Raw genomic sequence first — 18,771 nt, 5'->3', positions numbered from 1 at the left:
AGTTAGGACTGCCATTCTTCCAGGATGGCTAATCACTGGGGTATGAGGAGGGGTTTGGGGTGAATCAGTCCTGATCCAATCAGGGCAAAGCAAACACTGGGTGTTGACTACACAGCTGTGTTTGGTTTCTAGCAATTTATCAAGTTGTGTACTTAGGCTACAAGCACGTATCTGAAAGTATCATTACTAAAGCACAAGAAAAGAGATTCCTGTTGTTGTTAATATGATGACTAGTCAATATATTAATATGGATGGGACCCCAACCGGTGGCCTTCCACTGAAGCAACTTTTCTGGCAAACTCAGTTCTGTTTATTGTGTGTGGCATTCAAGGCCATTCACAGACCTTCCTAAGGTCCCTTCCATTCCATTCTTACCATTGCTTGATAACTGTTTAGCATGATAAAGGTTGGCAATGCAAAATAGACTCCATCTTTCTGTGCCAAGCACATGGTCCAGATCGAGTTCTAGCATAACAGAACCACGAGCTATTCCTTCTACACGTTTTCTGTTATCATCTCTGAGACACCTAGTGTCCCCGATCAGAAAGGCTTGGTGCCTTCTTCCATCCAGATTCTCTAGCTTTCCTTCCAGATGCTGCGACCTATCCATGAAGGCCCTTCTCGAACGATGCCGTCCTTTCCAGCACGAAGCGGGTCCTCTTGCACCAGCCTCTGTGCGGTCTCAGATGCCGGTCTATTGCCACCTCCTTCCAAGTATGGTATTTACACTCCCATGGAGCTTTGCCCATACATAATGGTACTGGATGTATTGTTAGATGACAGAAGGAGAAGTGCTATCTTTGCTCTGTTAAACATTAAGTTTCTGAGTATCAAAGGTCAACCTCTCGCCATTGGGCTTGTTCAGGAGATTCTAAGTTGTACTTCACTCTTACCTTCAGGCCGGGTCCAGTCAGGAGAGAGAAGCACAGTAGTTTCGGCCAGAGTTTAAGACAAAGAATTATTACCCGTGATAAAAGCAATTAAAGAAAATTCTAGGCGGTACACTGGGACTGAGGGAGAGTAACTGAGGAAGCACAACCCTGGGAGGGGTTGAGACCTTGTTGGGGAAGCTGTGTTCAGCCCACCGGCTAGCAGAGATGTTCAGTGGTTTGGCCCGCCAGGAGCTGGTCTGCAGTCCTGCACCAGCCGTATTTACGGTAATCTCCGCAGCCAGCGGTCAGTGGTGGGCACGGGCACGGACCACGCTGTGGGACTCTCTGGACAAGGGACTGTGTGCAGCCATGTGGGGTGGAGAAGGCCACGGAAAGGTTATCACCAAGTGCTGCAAGACTGCAGAGGGATGGCTGGGGCCATCTCCCCTGGGCGTTCTCCCAAGTCTGAAACCCAGCCCCTGCCCGAAACTTCCAGAAGACTCTTTCTCCTGTAACGTGCCTCCATCGTTCTCTCCTGAGGAAGCCTGTCACTATGTTCAGTCAAAAGGACAAAGGGTAAAGGGATTCTCTCAGGTCAGGTATTGAATGCATTGATCCGAGAGGCAATAAATAATAATAAAAAATAATCCACACATCTTCCACCTCAGACTTCCTGAATGCATTTGGTTCCAAAGATGTCCTGGAGCAGGAGGGGTGTGTGGATTCAATTCCCTGGGGCTGAGGCACCATCAGGGCAGCAGTGCCCGGAACAGCAAGGAGGCGACCTCGGGTAAATCACATTCTACTGTCGGGCCTTTTCCCTGATTTTTGTAGGAGGGGCCGCATGGGGTGGGTGGTTTGCCACCCAGGCTACAGCGAGCTGAGAAAAACAAAGACAGTGTGTTTCAAAGAGCTACACTCATTTATTTTAAAAGTTTGAACTTTTCAACCACTTTTTTTAAACTGATAAAACGTCTTATCTTTTATGATATTGTGCTGATAAGTGCTCATGATTTTTGATCCTCACTTAGCAAAAATAAAAACCACCATGGTCAGAATTTTGTTTTGGAAATTTTACTAGTCCATGGAACCTGAGAGTCTGGTCAGTCTGGGACTGGATGTTCTATCTTGAAACCCTCTTTTGTCTCTAGAATCTGTGCTTCTGAAAGGCCTGCCCGTTTTTCCTGCTCATTGCCTACATGGAAAGGCAGAAGAAAGTGGAAAGGGGTTCCCTTCATCAGTAGCAAATCTGGGCCCATCCCAGATTATTAGCACGGTCCCTGCACAACAAGGACTGATGAATATACGAAGCATTTCCTATTTTACAGATATTTCGTAAACTGTAAGGCAACCGTGAAAACATTTTAAAATGAGGCATAACTCAGAAGCCAACTGCAGAGATATAATTGCATCATACAAAACATGCAGTTAAATCAAAGACAGGCAGAACACCTAGGAAAGAATGAAAAGAAATGACTTTGCCTGTGTCTTGCTGAGCATCACGGCCTAGTCTTAGTGTCGCCAAACGGCCTGAGTTCTATCAAAACACAGATCACTTGCTTTGGGAGTATTTGAGCTAGCTAGCCTGCTTTGAAAGCACCACAAAACCTCAACAAGAGTGACTTCTGGGGGCGCCTGGATGGCTCAGTCGGTTCAGCGTCTGCCTCCGGTTCGGGTCATGATCCCAGGAGACCCGGGATCCAGTGGAAGGTCAGACTCCATGGCCAGCGGGGGGTCTGCTAAAGTTTTTCTCTCTCCCCCTGCTTCTCCCTCTCTCTTATAAAAATAAAATGATGAAATAAAATCCATTTTTTGGCTTTTGCACTTGACATCTTGGGCTTTGGGCGCACGAGGTCCCAGTACTGGCTAGGAGGTCGAACACTGTGAAACTGGATCTCCTGGTTTCTCAGGGAGGCGCCGGGAGCTGTAGCACAGGCAACGTCTTCCCAGCACAGAGCCCGGCCGCGGGGCTTCTGCCTCAGCAGTGTTTGAAAGTTGGTGCCTTGGAGCTTAGAAGACACTGAACCTCATAAATGTAAAAGTAAAGAAAGAAGGTAAACATTTCTGGCAAGTACTCAAAGCCCCTTTTACTCATAAATTTTGAACAAAGTATTCTTTATTTAAAGTCGGGTATTTATTTATTTATATTTTGAGAGAGCAAGCCTGTGTGAGCGGGGAGGTACGTACAGAGGGAGAGAGAATCCCAAGCAGGCTCCACGCCCAGTGCACAGCCCGCCATGGGGTTTGATCTCACAACCCTAAGATCACGACCCGAGCCAAAAATCAAGTCAGATGCTTTCCCAGCTGAGCCATCCATGTGCCCCTAAAATAAGATTTCTAAGACAAAGTGAGTTCTGAATCCCAATCAGGATACTGGAAACTGTCCCTTTGGCCTGCTTCCCCCGTAGGGTCTCCCTCCAACCTGGTCCCAAATTCACACAGTAACAATACACAAAATCCAGCAGCACCCTCCACTGGCACAGGCTCCTGGGGACCTGGTTTTGGGGCAGATGGGATCTGAGGGGGCTCTGGTGGAAGAACAGACACGGAGAGTGTTTCTCCCATGGCGAGGGCGGAACAGCTCAAACCTGCAGCAAGGGCAGCCGGTGTCTCACCTATGTTAGAGCTTATAAAAACAGCCCAAGAAATAACAGGTCGTGTGGCAAGTTTAACTGGTATTTCCTGGGACAAGCAAACTGAGAGGGTGCTAAAAACATAGACACTACTTCTGCCCTCGGGCCATTATTAAAGACAAAGACCATATAGTGAAATGCTGTGGAAAACCACTCCTGTATTTAATATCTTCCCCAAGTTAATACAACTAGCAGTCAACTATCAGTAACTTAAGTTTTTTATTTCAGTGGACCCTAAATGGACAATTGAACTATTTCTGCAATGTGTTAATGGCAGAGAGTTCTCTCTGGAGTATAACATCCTATCCTTCTTCCGGAAGTGCAGCTAGGGTAGGGGCTGATAGTCTATCTGGCAAACAGCGTAGCCTTTGGGCAATCAAAAAAGAAAAGAAGGCTGAAAATTCCTCAGAAATAGCGTACTTCTTAAATCCATGCTTAAAAACAAAAAACAAGAATCAAGTCTCTTACGTAGAGTGTAGGAATGAATGTTGCATCTCTACAGAGGCAGGAACATCAAGCCTGGTCACATTGTTCTCAAAGAGAATCATTAAAAACCACATTGGCCCTCATCTGCCACAGGCATCCTCTTAAGCTCCTGGTCCTAACGAAGTATGTACTCCTTCTACATTCATTTGAGCAGAGTTTTTAAGAAAAAAAAAAAAAAAAAGAAAAAAAAAAAAACAGATATGGATGTAAATTCAGTGGAATGGTCTTTCTAATCTCATGCCTGAGGGTCCTACTGACCAGTTAAGAACAACAAACCAAAACAAAAAAATTAAAAAAAAAAAAAATCACCACAGCCAGTATCTCTTTCCCTCACTCACTCTCTTCCTGCATGTACTCCTTTCCTTGCAGATAAACCCGTAGGCTACCGGGAAGCAGACTCTTGAGGACCTCACAGAAGCTTCCCCCATTCTATTTTTTCTACCCTTATTCTAAGGTTCCTATTTTAGGAGATTCTTCCCAGTAGTGAAGTCATGAAGGTACGTGGCATAATTTAAGTGTACCCGAACTGGGAGAGAAATGGAAAACAACACAGCGTGATGTGAAATATCTACACATGTTAAACTTCATGAAATTAATGCCATTCCGATACCTTTTTATTGAACATATTAGATCTTTATTATTATGGCTAGATAATTTGGGCAAGTGAGTACATAGGTTTGTGGAACACGTGAATATATAACTGGCTTATCAAGTTCAATGGCAAATTTTCACATGGGCATGTGAAAATGTCTATGTGAAAACAGGCATGTGAAAATCTGCCTTTTGTAAAAGGCCAAATTTTGTTACCAATAATTAAAACACAAATTTAAAATAGAATGTGGCATTCAATTTAATCTGCTTACTATTGTTCAAGGACTTCTAATAATAATTGGTATAATAAAGATAACCGTGGAAAGCAAAAATTCCTACTGTGGTTTAAAAAAGAAAATTCAAGCAATCTGAGGCAGCCTTGCCAACAGTCTGGAGAATCAGTCTGTTTAGCAAGTGGTGTATGTAAATAAATAATCAAAGATGCTACTAAAATACAACTTGGTAAACAGGCATTACCTATTTAATAAGTACAATATATACATAGAATTCTCTTGAAAAGCTTCATTTTATACAGAAACATATTTACAAAATGAACAGTGTAATCAAATTAAAGATTATCTGTACAACACACATGCACACATGTGTGTGTGTCTGTGTGTATATGGACTTTTGGAAGATAAACAAGTTTCATCATTGTAGTCAAAATGGACAGCCATATGCATTTTAAAAAAGGATTCCATCCCAGAAAATACATCTTTATTATACAATTATATTTTTCATTTATCTTCCTGAAAATTCTTCATGTTTGGATACTTTTTCAATTATTTTCTCTGGTTCAGAGCCTTGAAAAATTTCAGGTTTCTAGTGCCACCAACTGGTGTTAAAAATTAACAATCTTAGTGTCAAAAAAGGATTGTTTTGTTTTAAAAAAAGGATATTGAAAAACAGCCTACTAGAGTCAACATTCATAAGGCAAATTTACCATACTGAGTAGCAACATGATAGATAAAAAATATTTTCACCACAGTAGCATAAAAACCATATTAATGGTTTTTAATGTTTTGGTTTCTTTCTACCAGTAAGTCTTGGTCTAACTCTGTATGAAAAAACTCTTTAGAAAATAATATACTGGTAAAACAAAGTTTAGGAATACACACCAAAACATGATTAATCTCTGTGAGCATCAAGTAGGCATTAACAGTTTACTAAAATGGCAAAAATCAAATACCTTTTGACAGTCTTTGGATTTTTTTTCTTTTTTCTTAAAGAATAATTAAACATCAAACTCTGACAGTTAGGGAATGTGTAGACCATCGTGAAAACAGTGGTCTGCTCTCAGCATACCCCAGAGCAAGGATTCATTTCCCAGAGTTCATGCCACAGTGAGATTTCTGGGCCATCACCTGCACAAGTGGATTGGCCTTCTTCCCCCAGCAGCTGGCTTTGAGCTACAGAGGCTCCAAGAGCTGCTCCTACTGCCTCTCCACCACTGTCACTAGACCACAGCACCAGGAGGACAGCAACTGCTCTGATTTGCTCACCAAGAAAATCACAGTACTCAGATGCTGCCTCACAATAGCAGGTTTTCAATACACGTGTTTTTTAAGTGAATAAATTACATGGTGGTAGCCTGAGAGAACTTAATTCAAGACAAATCACTTTAAATGGTGATGACGACAGAAAGTGAATAAAGAAAGCAAAACACCAAAGTTCAAACCCATTTCTTTGCTCAAACCCACTATTTTCATTCCTTAACACTTAGCAGGCTAAAGTTTGAAGTGTATGGGAAAAAAGGGAGTCACAGTAAGAATTCACTTCAAAATTAAAACCTAGAAAAGCATATAGAGATGTACACACACAAATAATAATTTCCTGCTCACAGAAACCAAAATAGTGCTAACCAAAACAACCTCTGAGTTGTACAACTAACAATGAACATATAAAATAAAATTTGCCCCAGATCTCAGGTTTATCCAGACCATTTTCCTCTTCCAGACACCCACTCTTCTCTCCATATATTCAATATATTAAGAGTAGAAGATCTCTAAATCCTTACATTAGGAGCTTTTTGTGAACTGGTATAAAGATCTGATATATGCACATCTTTGCACATTACTTTGCTCAATTCTAATCCATACACAAAAAGATATGGTAGAAACTGAAGAACAAAAGGAAAATAAAAACATTTTCTTCAAAAATTTCCACAGCTTGAAAAATAACAGCAAGTCAGAATATTTTTTATAATAGCTTTCCTCTAAAGTAGTGCCACCATTTGACTTCTCCAAATGAACGGTGGTGGCACAAATGTTAATATTGGAATGTTTCACTTTTGTATGTAATAAAATGTATTTATTTTTTGAAAAGTGTATAGACATAGGACACTATAGATCTGATCCCTATTTGGTCTCCACTCACACATTTTTGTGTCTTGGAGGAAAAAAACAAATATTGTAGTGTATGAACCTCTATCACAGAAGTTAAGAAATTTAGTTATGTTGGCTACTCTAAGTAGTCTTTATGAATATCAGTGGTATGTCTAGAAAAATGGGAAGGTAATTCAAATTTTATTGCACTTACCCTCTTACTTTGATAAATTGTTGGTAAAAAGAACAAGACACCTTATGGTAAGACTAACACTTCTTACAGTTATTTTAAAAAGATGTTTTTGGACTTAGACCTTCATTCTGAAAAGATTTTGGTTTTGAATGGCAAGACATAACTCGATATACAGAAAAGATAAGATGCTGCATTGAATCCTTAGTAAAAATTTTGTAAATGATCATTTTAAACAATGATTTTAAAAAATGTTAAAACACATTAAAGGGATATTGCCACCATGAGCCATACAATTCCTTAAAGGTTTTTAAACCATCATCCTAAAGCTTACTTCTCTTGAGAGAAAAAAGGATGCAAAAACCTAAAACAAAAGTGACAATTGGGGCAACATCTGCATATTAGCCAAGGTATCCTATTACAGAAATGATCTGAATGTAATGAAATGTGAAAAACCACACTCAGAAATGATGGTAAGTGATAAATTACAAGAGGAAGGAACAAAATCCAATGATGTAGAAATACTGATACTATGACTGGCAACACTTAAGTGCATATCTTAAGTAATTATTGTAAAAATCCACAAGGATACACAAATTTGGCTCTAAAATTCCTTTGGTTACAGGGATATAATTATTTTATATTTTAAACAAAATAATTTAAACAAAATGTACTGAAACATATCACTTTGGGAACTGTAAGATCCCTCCATTGGAATATATAATTGTATCAATGGTAAAGAATGGTATTCAAATGAAATGATTAACAGAGCCATATGCTGGATTCTCTCAGGAACTGGGTCTTCATAAATATCTTAAACATTTATCTTTATACTTGATGTCACTAAAACTAAAGTATTTCAGTTTCAAAAGAATTCATCATTCATCTTTCTATTCAAATGACTAATCTCTTTCACATTTTAAAATACAACTGAAGTCCACAAATCTAAGTGAGCATGTTATTTAAAATCATATTTTGTGTAACTGAAAAAAAAAAAAAAAAAAAAAAAAAACCTCAACATTAATTCAAGCAGTTTGAATCGGAAAAAAAATGTACCTAGCACGGATAAAGAAACCTGACAGAGGCATACAATGTCTGATCACTGCTAGCTACCAAGAGCTGGCTCTTCTATTAGCTTCCATGAAAATTAAGAGATTTAAGGACTCACTGGCATCCCTAAAATACAACCAAATGTTATCCTGGAATGTAAAACAAAATTTTAATCACTTCAAGTTTTATTCATGTTGGAAAAACAGCATTACTGCTGAATAATTAACGTGTGTCCTTTCATGCATAATTTTAAAAAGCTGAATCATTTTTGACATCATATATTTTCAAAGGAAGAAATATGGAGAAGGGGTTTTCAAAAGCCCTTGTAGTCCTGTTGAGCACTTCGCAGGACTATCAGCGATTTCAGCTGTTCTGATTCAGTGACAGGCTGTCCCTATACAAACACAAATTCCATCAAAGCTTATTCTCTTACAGTATACACAGCAATGCATTCGTATTAAAAGGATACTTTTTTTTATACAGATGAAGCAAAACAATTTTTTACTGGCTGACACACAAAGCAGGGAAAAGTTTCCAACAATACTGGGCAGTGGCACCTGTTCCTTATGTGGCTTGTCTGTTTAGTGACCAAGAGCTGTGTGTTAGGTTTTCTTCATCCTCTGTTCTAGTTCACGCTGGTGTTTAATAAGACGTTCTATTTCTGTTCCAAGTGTTTGCAGATTTTCCTTTACCAATTAGAAAAAGAGGAAAAGGAAACAGAACTATTAAGTATCGTAAGTCTATGGATTCAGTTTGAACTGTTTTTGCTTAAATTTTGACACTGAAGGGGTGAGGATTAGTCTTCAACGTTCTGTGGCATAAACCGGGTGCACAGCAGTTTTCAGTAGTAAGACCTGCCCATTCTGGAATCTCTTTATCGAAGCTATGGCAAATTTTAGTGCACAGATTTGTTACTAGATTTACAACTTTATTTCTAACCGTCAAGGCCCAAACATAGCACAAATAGAATAGTCGGGTTGGGTAAAAGCTGCAAGAAGTCAAGCTGGAAAATACATTAGAAAATGAATGTCTTAATCTTAAAATAGAGTCTCAGCAATCAATTATAACTAACTATACACATCAAAGGCCACCCGCTGCAAAATAAATAACTGTCCAATAGCTAAGCTGCTTTTTTGCTTTTTCCTTTCCTTACTAGCTAAAGAAAAACACAAAAATCTTATCTCCAGGTAAAAAGGCTACCTTGCGTAACAGAACCAGTCCATTTACGGGCTGGCTCACACTAGGAAAGGCACCATTATGCCATGCTTATCTACTGGCTGGTAAGTGAATGAGAAATATAGATACCTTCAGAGTAATATTTTTTAGTAACATATCCTCCAGAACAGCCTGTAATTTTCTGTTGATCTCCAAAGAGAGGTCCAGGGTTAATCCACTATCTGCTGGATGGGATGTATATAAGGATGCCATAATTCCACCCCGTCTACTTAAATGGACTTTGTTAAAATCAGATGCCTCTGAAGAAAGTGTGCCTGATTCTTCCCGTAAAATGTAGCTCTGAATTATTCTGAAAAATAAAATGACACTGTCAGTTATATACTTGCAGAATTAAAAACGTTAAAATTTACGAGTCAACGAATCATAAGCATGAAGATGATTAGCATAAAACAAGCATCTATTAGGTTAATAACAGTAATATGTTAGAAAATAATTTTTCTTATTCACATGGTTTGTTTTTTTTTTTAAGATTTTATTTGAGAGAGTGCACGCCCATAAGCAGAGGGGAGGGGCAGAGGGAAAGGAAGAAGCAGACTCGCTGGTGTGCAGGGAGCCCCACTCGGGGCTCTATCTCAGGACTCTGGGATCATGACCTGAGGTGAAGGCAGGCACTTAACTGAGCCACCTAGGTGCTCCCAGATGATGTCTTAATCTCATTTTTGTTCAACATAGTATTTACATTAAAGATATACAAACACTGATTTTCTAGTTCTTTCCTTATTAATCAAAATATTTTTTAAAAAATTTTTTAAAGATTTTATTTATTTGACAGAGCACAAGCCAGGGGGAGCTGCAGGCAGAGGGAGAGGGAGAAGCAAGCTCCCCACAGAGCATGGAGCCTGAAGCGGGGCAGATCCCAAGACCACCATCCCCCAGCCAAGAGCAGACACCCAACCGACTGAGTTACCCAGGCGCTCCTAATCAAAATATTTTTGAGTAATTTTTCTTTATTTATTATTTCTTTATTCCATTTGTTAATATTTTCTACTTTCTTGTTACTAAACTTAGAACTTCATTCATTTTCCTAGAAGATTTATTTATTTTAGAGACAGAGCACATGCACACGCATGTGTGTGCGAGCAGGAGATGTAGGAGAGGGGGAGGCGGCACAGGGCTCGATCTCAGGACACTGAGATCATGACCTGAGCTGAAATCACCAGTCAGACACTTAACTGACTGAGCCACCCACGCACCCCCTCTTTTTCTTTTAAAAGTCATGGGCCAACTTTTCTTTAAGCTTAAAATGATTTCAAAATAAAAATTATGGGTAAAAAGTTGCAATATATAAAAAATACCTCTTAAAAGAATACGGTATTTGTAAAAGGAATTTTGCACAGCAATTTTGTTTTGCTTGTTTTTTTCTTTTTACCAGGTAAGGAAAGAAGTCCCAAGGCCCAGAAAGCCCAGCTCTCAGGAGGGAAGAACAAGCTACTGGAGGGATGAGGAAGAAAGGTTACAGGCCACAGGGTCAGGATGGAGAACCCGCAGGTGAGATGAACAAAAAAACCATGTCAGAGGCCAGTTAGCAGGGGGACAAAACAGAAAACAAAACTGCATGAAAATGCATCTCATAAATGTAACTGAGAAGAAGTAAGGTTTCATGCATGGCACCAGAACAAAGAACAGTGGAGCAAATTAAACCTGCACAGGACACTCCGCACAGCAGATTCCAGGCTGTGCTGACCAGGCATCCCGCCCACCCCACAGGAGACCAGCACCATCCCTCTCAGGGGCCAGGGTGCCCCAGGTCCAGAAGGTCACCGTTCAAAAGGCCAGTTATTAGCTTGAGGCTCCTGGTGCCCAACTACTGGGAGCTTGAGAATCCAGCTTTTGATTTTAGGTCACACTGACCTGGTCCCAGTTGGGTCCAAATCCCCAGCTCTTGGTCTGTCACCTACTGGATTAATGGCGACTCTGAACATTTAATGACTTGACCTGAACACCACCAGTTTATTTATTTGTCCCTGAGTTTTAAGAAATCAATGAAATTTTGTTAAGTCACAGGCACAGTATCTTGTACTTGCCAGGTGCCCAATAAATTACCCACTATGTCCTACCCGAAAGGAAAGATAATCCACAACCCCATATCTCTCTTAGAGCCACAGTCATGAAAATCAGAAGCTAAACCTGTGCTCTTATTAAAGCCAAAGATCGGAGCGCCTGGGTGGCTTAGTTGGTTAACCGTCTGGCTTCAGCTCAGGTCATGATCTCAGGGTTCTGGGATTGACTCCCACATCAGGCTCCCTGCTCAGCAGGGAGCCTGCCTTTCCCTCTCCCATGCCCCATGGTTATGTTCCTTTGCACCCACGTGCTCTCGCTCTCTCTCTGTCAAATAAATAAATCTTTAAAAAAAAAAAAAAAAAACAACACAAAACTAAGATCTGTTGAACTACAGATCACCTTAAAGATCTGTGTTTTCTTTCATCTCTGTATTCCCAAAACCTAGAACATAGTAAGTGAACAATAATAGACTAGGAACTGAATGACTAAATTTAGAATTATTTTTTGAAAGACTGGCTCTTGATATGATTAATTTTGAAAATAGCAAATTTATATAAGTAATGGTATTTCAAACACAGATTGTGTTATAATAATACATACTTAGTTTTTTTCCTAATTTCTTCCACCAACTGTTTGATATGATCCTCCATAAATTCTATCTTTTCATTTTTCCGGGCATGTGCTTTTTGCAGCCTAACGATCCTCTCAATCAACATGGCCTTGTCCACTTCTGGGAAGTTATCCACAGCTACTGATGACCCAGTATTTTCTGGAGATCGATCTTCTGCACTGCTTCGAGCATTGAGGGACCCTGAAGAAAAAAAAAAAATCAGTTTAGATATTGTACTCAGTCTAGAGTCATCTGCTAATGTCACATACTATTTCTTCTAGTATAACCTACAAATACGCGATCTGACAGAGTCGGGCACAGAACACAAGTCATACCTGGCCTGAGTTCTTATTTCTGAATAAATGAATGACAGAAGTACCAAAAGGGCCTATTATGTCTCTCAGGAACAGGATGAGGAAGCAGCGAAAGAAAGAAGAAACTCAAGCAAAAGTAAAAACAAGAAGTCTGAAGTGAAACTGAGAGCCAAAGACGGACAGAGAAGACAGAACACAGCCAGCGGGTTAAGTTCTGAAACTAGTCTCCCTAGGCTCGAATCCCACTCCTCTACTTTCTAGCTATGTGACATCAGACAACTTATTTAACTGTCTGTGCCTTGGTCACTTCATCTTAAAATGGGAATATTATTATTTACCTCCTAGGATCCTTATATATGAAGTGCTTAGAACAGTGCATATAAGCACTCAGTAAATGTTAGCTACTATTACTTTCATCAACATCAGTTGAGAAGAATTTCTGATCCTCTTTATCCTACAAGCATTAAGTCTTTTTTCAACTCCATTTTGTAGATTTAAGACAGTGATATACCCTATCCAACGTCACACACTAATAAATGACAGACCTGGGTTCTACGCACTTATGTGGAGCTTCAACCCATGTTCTTTCTACTATGCGATTTTCCCACTACTCTAACAGTTGATGTTTCTCCCCAGTGTGCAACTCCTGGGAGAAAGTGTAGTGTCATGGCACGCAAGGACTCCAGAGTCTGAGAGCTCTGTCACTGTGGATTTGGGGCAAGTCATGGAACCACTCTGAACCTTTGTTTCCTCATCACTAAAATGCAAACTGTAACACTTCACAGGACTATTCTGTAGAGTAAATAATATGTTTAAAGTGCTTGGCATGATTCCTGGCATTCCAAAATGACAAATACACTAATATTTTGCTAATTACCATTTCCACAATGATATGAATCATAATTTTATGGACTCCATTCATTTTCACTTCTGAGCACAGACATATCTACCATGGGAAAAGCCAAAAGATGTAAACATACATGTATATATAAAAAAATCTTGATCTATATTGATCATCTCATTAGTTTTCAGGTGTTAAAAAGTAATACAAAAGGGGTGCTTGGGTGGCTCAGTCATTAAGCGTCGGCTCAGGTCATGATCCCACGGTCCTGGGATGGAGACCCACATTGGGCTTCCTGCTCAGTGGGGAGCCTGCTTCTCCCTCTCCCACTCCCTCTGCTTGTATTCCCTTCCCCACTGTCTCCATCAAATAAATAAAATCTTAAAAAAAAAAAATACAAAAGTAAAAAAAGAGAAAGACCATATTATAACAAATCTCTCTATACGGATGGATACAAATTTAAATTTAAAAATGGAAAAGGAAATTGTCAGAAAGAATTTTAAAGAAGCAGTGGGTAAGATAAGAGGAGGTAGGGACACAGATCATCTAGAACCCGTTGGCAAATATGAAACCCCAGATAATGATGAGAACTTATTTAACTAGAAATAATACTTTTTATAACTCAAAATGGAAAAAAAAAAGCATATCAATACTTCCTAACACAAAAAATGCTACTACTTTTTACAATCAGTCACTAGATGACAACTGAAACCAGAAGTTTTTTACCTGATGAACTAGAACGACTCCCCATGCTGCTGACTTCTTTATCATAGCTTCCATTCTCCACCTGATCTAATTTCTTTCGTGCTACAGAAAAAAGAAACAAATTATTGTGATAATTATGACCATTTGCCCCACCATTTCTGATTTCAATTGCTAAAATCATTCAGGCAAAAATGGCTTAAACAGGAGGGTCGCCTGGGTGGCTCAGTGGGTTAAGCTGCTGCTTTCGGCTTGGGTCATGATCTCAGGGTCCTGGGATTGAGTCCCGCATCGGGCTCTCTGCTCAGCGGGGAGCCTGCTTCCTCCTCTCTCTCTGACTGCCTCTCTGACTACTTGTGATCTCTCTCTGTCAAATAAATAAAATCTTTGGGGCGCCTGGGTGGCTCAGTGGGTTAAAAATGGCTTAAACACAAGAGAAATTTGTGGAATACATACTTTAGACAGGAGGTTGTAGCTGTCACTCATATAAAATGATATTTAGAAATGTACAGGTCACATACAACATACACAGAAACACCAGGATGACATCACTTAGGCACAGCAATCTAATGTTCAGAGTCCTGATGGATTTAAATGATCTCTATGATACCTGCAATTTCCCTTCTATTATAGCTATAAAAACAAACTGAACCCTTATGGCAAACATCTGAATATATTCATATTAAGTAAATACTAAATCTCTTAATATTATATTTCACCCTATTTTAACACAAAGTAGTGAGAATAGTAGAGATTAGGAAGTTAGAATACGTATCTTAGGCATCTTTGTATCAAGCACACAGCACAGTTTAAATTTTTAAATGAAAGAAATCTGGGTTCCAGTCCCAGCTGTTAATCCTTGTGTTTGGGTCATTCATAATCTGTCTGGGTCTTAGTTTCCTCTGAGATGAAGTAGGTTAGGGCTCAACGATCTCCAAGGTAGAGGTCGATAAGGTGGGTGCAGGTACCCAAGGTGCTGCACAAAACAACTCGATGCATGTATGGGGAGAAGGTATTGAACTTCCACTTCCACTTGCATTTCATCTGATCTTTGAAAAGATTCTGTTTTTTAAAATTTTTATTTATTTTTATTACATTTATTTTAATCACATTCTATTTTTCATGGTTTTTTAAGGTAGAGAGATACATTTAAGATTTATAAATAAATATATATAAATCTGAGAACAAATGCTTAAATACTTTTTACAGATTGAAGTATGGGATCAAAAAAGTTTAGACACTACTGCCCTCAAGTATATTCCCAACTTTCACATTTTGGGATTTTGTGAATAAATGTCCTTTAAAGAAGATTATGTTATAAACTATTCATGGAACTCTAAGAGGTTTAACGATTTGGTTTATAAACATTAATACATTAAGAACATACAGCACTAATCAGTGTGATAGAACCTGGTGTAAAATATATTTTTTCTATAAATCCTTAATGACTAAATGGTGCAACATTACGGTCTAAGTATTCGAGAATATTATACCTTGCTGGAGTTGTTTGGTAAGATCTTTGACACTGGAGGCATGTTTACGTCTTTGGGTTACTAATTCATCTTTTAGTTCTTCGACCTGGGTACTCAATGCTTTAACCTCTGTTTGTCTACAGGTGAGTTCTGCTTGCAGAGTCTGGACCTCCTCTTTTCGCAGTTCTTCCTCTTTTGACAATCTACTTTCCTAAGTATCAAACAAAAAACACCAATTTTAAAACCTGTTTGTTTCCATTACCACTCCTAGTTCAGAACCTGAAAATAGGATGGTAGATTCTTTCAGAATTGCTCCTTACCAGGTTTTGTTTCCCACCCTCCTCAAATTCCTTATATAGGAACGGAGCGGGCATATTAACACATCTGCCACTTTATACATGCAAAACAGTCTATGTCAGAGGTCTCTATTTTGGACTAACATCTCAAATTATTTTCATGAGTAACTTGAAGATACTTTGATAACTGAGAAATATTAAACTGTTTTAAACTATAAAAATATAGAAATTTGAAATACTTTAAAAAATATATAGTAATTCCAGGGGTGCCTATGTGGCTCAATCAGTTGAATGTCCAACTCTTGATTTGGCTCAGGTCACGATCTCGGGGTCAGGAGATCGGGCTCTGTGTCAGACTCTGTACTCAGCGGGAGTCTGCTTGAGATTCTTTCCCTCTGCCCCTCCCCTCTTACATGCATACTCTCTAAAATAAATGAATAAATCTTTTTTTATACACACACATATGTAGTAATTCCAGTTACTAAAGACAAAAACCATGTTTTTCTTATATTCAAAAGTGAAACACTTTTTCAAGCATTTTAAGGAGGTATTTGGTTATAAATTCTATAAATAGGAGGGAAAAAGGACACTCTAAACCAGTTGGAAGGAAAAACTGACACTTCTTACAGCATTTGAAATTTCCAGAAAATCAGACCAATTAAAAAAAATTAAAAAAAGAGTTCAACTTAACTACCAGTTGGTTAATGCTAACAGGAAAATTTAATTTGTGCTTCTTGTAGGTTGCTTTAGAAGTTAAATGTAAATGTATACTTACCAAATTAGTATTTGTCTGTTTCATTTGTTCACATTGACTTTGTAACTGACTTTCACTATAGGAAAGCTTATCGAATTGTGACTGCAAAGAATTGGATTCAGATTGGAGTTGTGCATTCTTACTAGTGAGCTTTTCTGTAAATAGTAGCAACTCAGATTCTCTTTTCCTACTGCCTTCGATGTCTTTTTGTAGGTCATTAATCAAAGAATTAAGACTTTCCACTTCTTCCTTCAAATTTTCAATTTCTTGTTTACCTCTAAAAAACAAAGTTTATACTTAAGAAAAAATAAACTACTAAAAGACATTACATTAATGGCTTGGGATTTCCATCTAATAAAATACTTTATAAAGATAGTTTTATTCATCCAATTTATTTGGATTTGTAGGACTACCTAATAATACACGCTAGAAACTAAGAGCTGCGAGATAAGTAGGACTGACATGGGCCCTGCTTTCAAAGAGCTTTTAGTCAAGTAAGGAAATTACATAGGTGATAAAACATTTTTGAAGATGAAAGCACAGAGTGGGTTGCCTAACCTAGTATAAGTGATGTTTAAACAAATAAAGTAGGGGCTAGCAAACTTCTCCTGTAAAAGGCCCAGACAGTAAACAATTTAAGTTTCTACAGCATATCGTCTTTGCGGCAAGCGTTCAAACCCTGCTGCTGCAGTGTGAAAGGAGCCACAGATAATTCATGAAGGAATGAGAGTAGCTGTGTTCCAAAAAAAAAATTATTTACAAAAAAAGGCAGTGGGCTGGATTTGGCTCATGGGCCACAGTTTGTTACTTCCTGATCTGAAGAAAAAGTAGGAGTGAGTGGAACAACAAAATATGTTCCAGGTAGAAGAAACAGGATGTGCTAGATCTAGGAGAGAACGAGAATGACTTTCTTGTTGGCACTAACAAATACATGTTCTACGCTGATGAAGATTAGGATGGCACTATATTCCCAGCACTTAATACAGCACATGCTCACAGAAGACAACCAATCCACATTTGGAAACAACTATTGCTGAAACCCAAGAGTGCAAAAAGGGAAGGCACAGAGGGAGAAGCAAGGTCACTGATGCTCTTTCAAAATCATGCCGTGGCATCTGAACTTACTGGACAGTCCCTGAGGCAATGGGAAAGCACTGAAAGGTTTTAAGATTTCTTTTTAAAAAAATTATGTTGGGGCGTCTGGGTGGCTCAGTGGGTTAAAGCCTCTGTCTTTGGCTCAGGTCATGATCCCAGGGTCCTGGGATCGAGCCCCACATCGGGCTCTCTGCTCAGCGGGGAGCCTGCTTCCCCCGTCCCTCTGCCTGCCTCTCTGCCTACTTGTGATCTCTGTCAAATAAATAAATAAAATCTTAAGAAAAAAGATTATGCTAACTGCAGTGTAGGAAATGGATTACAAGGGAAGCAAAAAACAAAACAAAACAAAAAACCTCAATAAAACCTAGAAGCTGTGGTAGTTTTCCAGATGAACAGATAATGGCAGCAGCGGTGGGGGTGTGAAAAAGAAATGAACTTGAAAGATACTGAAGAGTTAGCACCAATACTACTCTGTGACTGGTTAGATGTATGAGGGGAAGGAGAGGAGAACCAAGGAGGATGCGCAGGTTCCTGGGCTGGAAAACCATGTGGATGCTGCACTCATCACTCACCTTGGGAACCTCAGAGGAGTGTATTTATGGGTGGGACGGATGAATCAGTTTGGAACATATTAAAGTCTGAAGTGCTTTTGACACTTGTATGTCTGGGGCTGAGCCAAAAGGGCTGAAGATAATGACTTGAAGATCCTGTAGCACACTACAGGAATAGTTAGGACCACTCAGGGTATGACAAAATAGTAACAAAATAGGTATATGACAAAGAGAAGGCTGCCAAGGAGACTGAGAAAAGGAGTGGCCAGAAAGTGGGGAGGAACACCAGGAAAGCATGATATGAAGTCAAAGGAACAGACAAAGTTAAGAAAGATAATGGGCTTAATGGTTTTAATACTGAATATTCAAGCAAGGCTTAGTCCGAGAAGCATCTGCTAGATTTAAGGAGGCATTAGCAGTTTTTAATGGGATCTTGGTTAGAAGCTAGGCTGAAGTGAAGGGGGAAAGAGAGACAAAGGAAGTGAAAGCATGGAGGAGGGGTATAGATTTTACAACAATGTTTGGCTCTGAAGGACAGAAAAAAGTGGGGAAACATCACAGCAGTTTTGACATTTCTAATAACAAAAGGTAGAAAAACAAAAAGTAGAGAGAAGTAAAAGATAAAGGATAAAGAAGAAATAATCCAGGAAGCCCCCGAGAAGGCAAAAGAGCTTGGGATCCACAGAAGTAGAGAGAGCAGTTCCGTTCACAGGGAACGGGAACATTTATTCTGTAACAACAGAAGAGAAAGAA

At 39.1% G+C, this 18,771-nt stretch overlaps 1 protein-coding gene across 1 annotated transcript in view; it reads right to left on the bottom strand.

The window, feature by feature from the left end:
* Nucleotides 1-4,602: 4,602 nt before the first annotated feature.
* CCDC186 (coiled-coil domain containing 186) overlaps nucleotides 4,603-18,771 on the bottom strand; it is a 53,092-nt gene continuing 38,923 nt past the window's right edge. The window contains exons 11-16 of the mRNA XM_059173121.1: nucleotides 16,394-16,649; nucleotides 15,344-15,533; nucleotides 13,875-13,955; nucleotides 11,984-12,194; nucleotides 9,452-9,671; nucleotides 4,603-8,832 (exon numbers count right to left, since the gene is read on the bottom strand). Coding sequence (XP_059029104.1) covers nucleotides 8,749-8,832; nucleotides 9,452-9,671; nucleotides 11,984-12,194; nucleotides 13,875-13,955; nucleotides 15,344-15,533; nucleotides 16,394-16,649 — 1,042 coding nt within the window. The 3' untranslated portion in view covers nucleotides 4,603-8,748. The remainder of the gene's footprint in view (nucleotides 8,833-9,451; nucleotides 9,672-11,983; nucleotides 12,195-13,874; nucleotides 13,956-15,343; nucleotides 15,534-16,393; nucleotides 16,650-18,771) is intronic.

The sequence above is a fragment of the Mustela lutreola genome, chromosome 4, assembly GCF_030435805.1.
Source record: "Mustela lutreola isolate mMusLut2 chromosome 4, mMusLut2.pri, whole genome shotgun sequence".
In the NCBI taxonomy this organism is placed as follows: Eukaryota; Metazoa; Chordata; class Mammalia; order Carnivora; family Mustelidae; genus Mustela; species Mustela lutreola.
The sequence above is the reverse complement of the archived record's forward strand: the minus strand, read 5'-3'. Positions and strand labels throughout refer to the sequence as shown.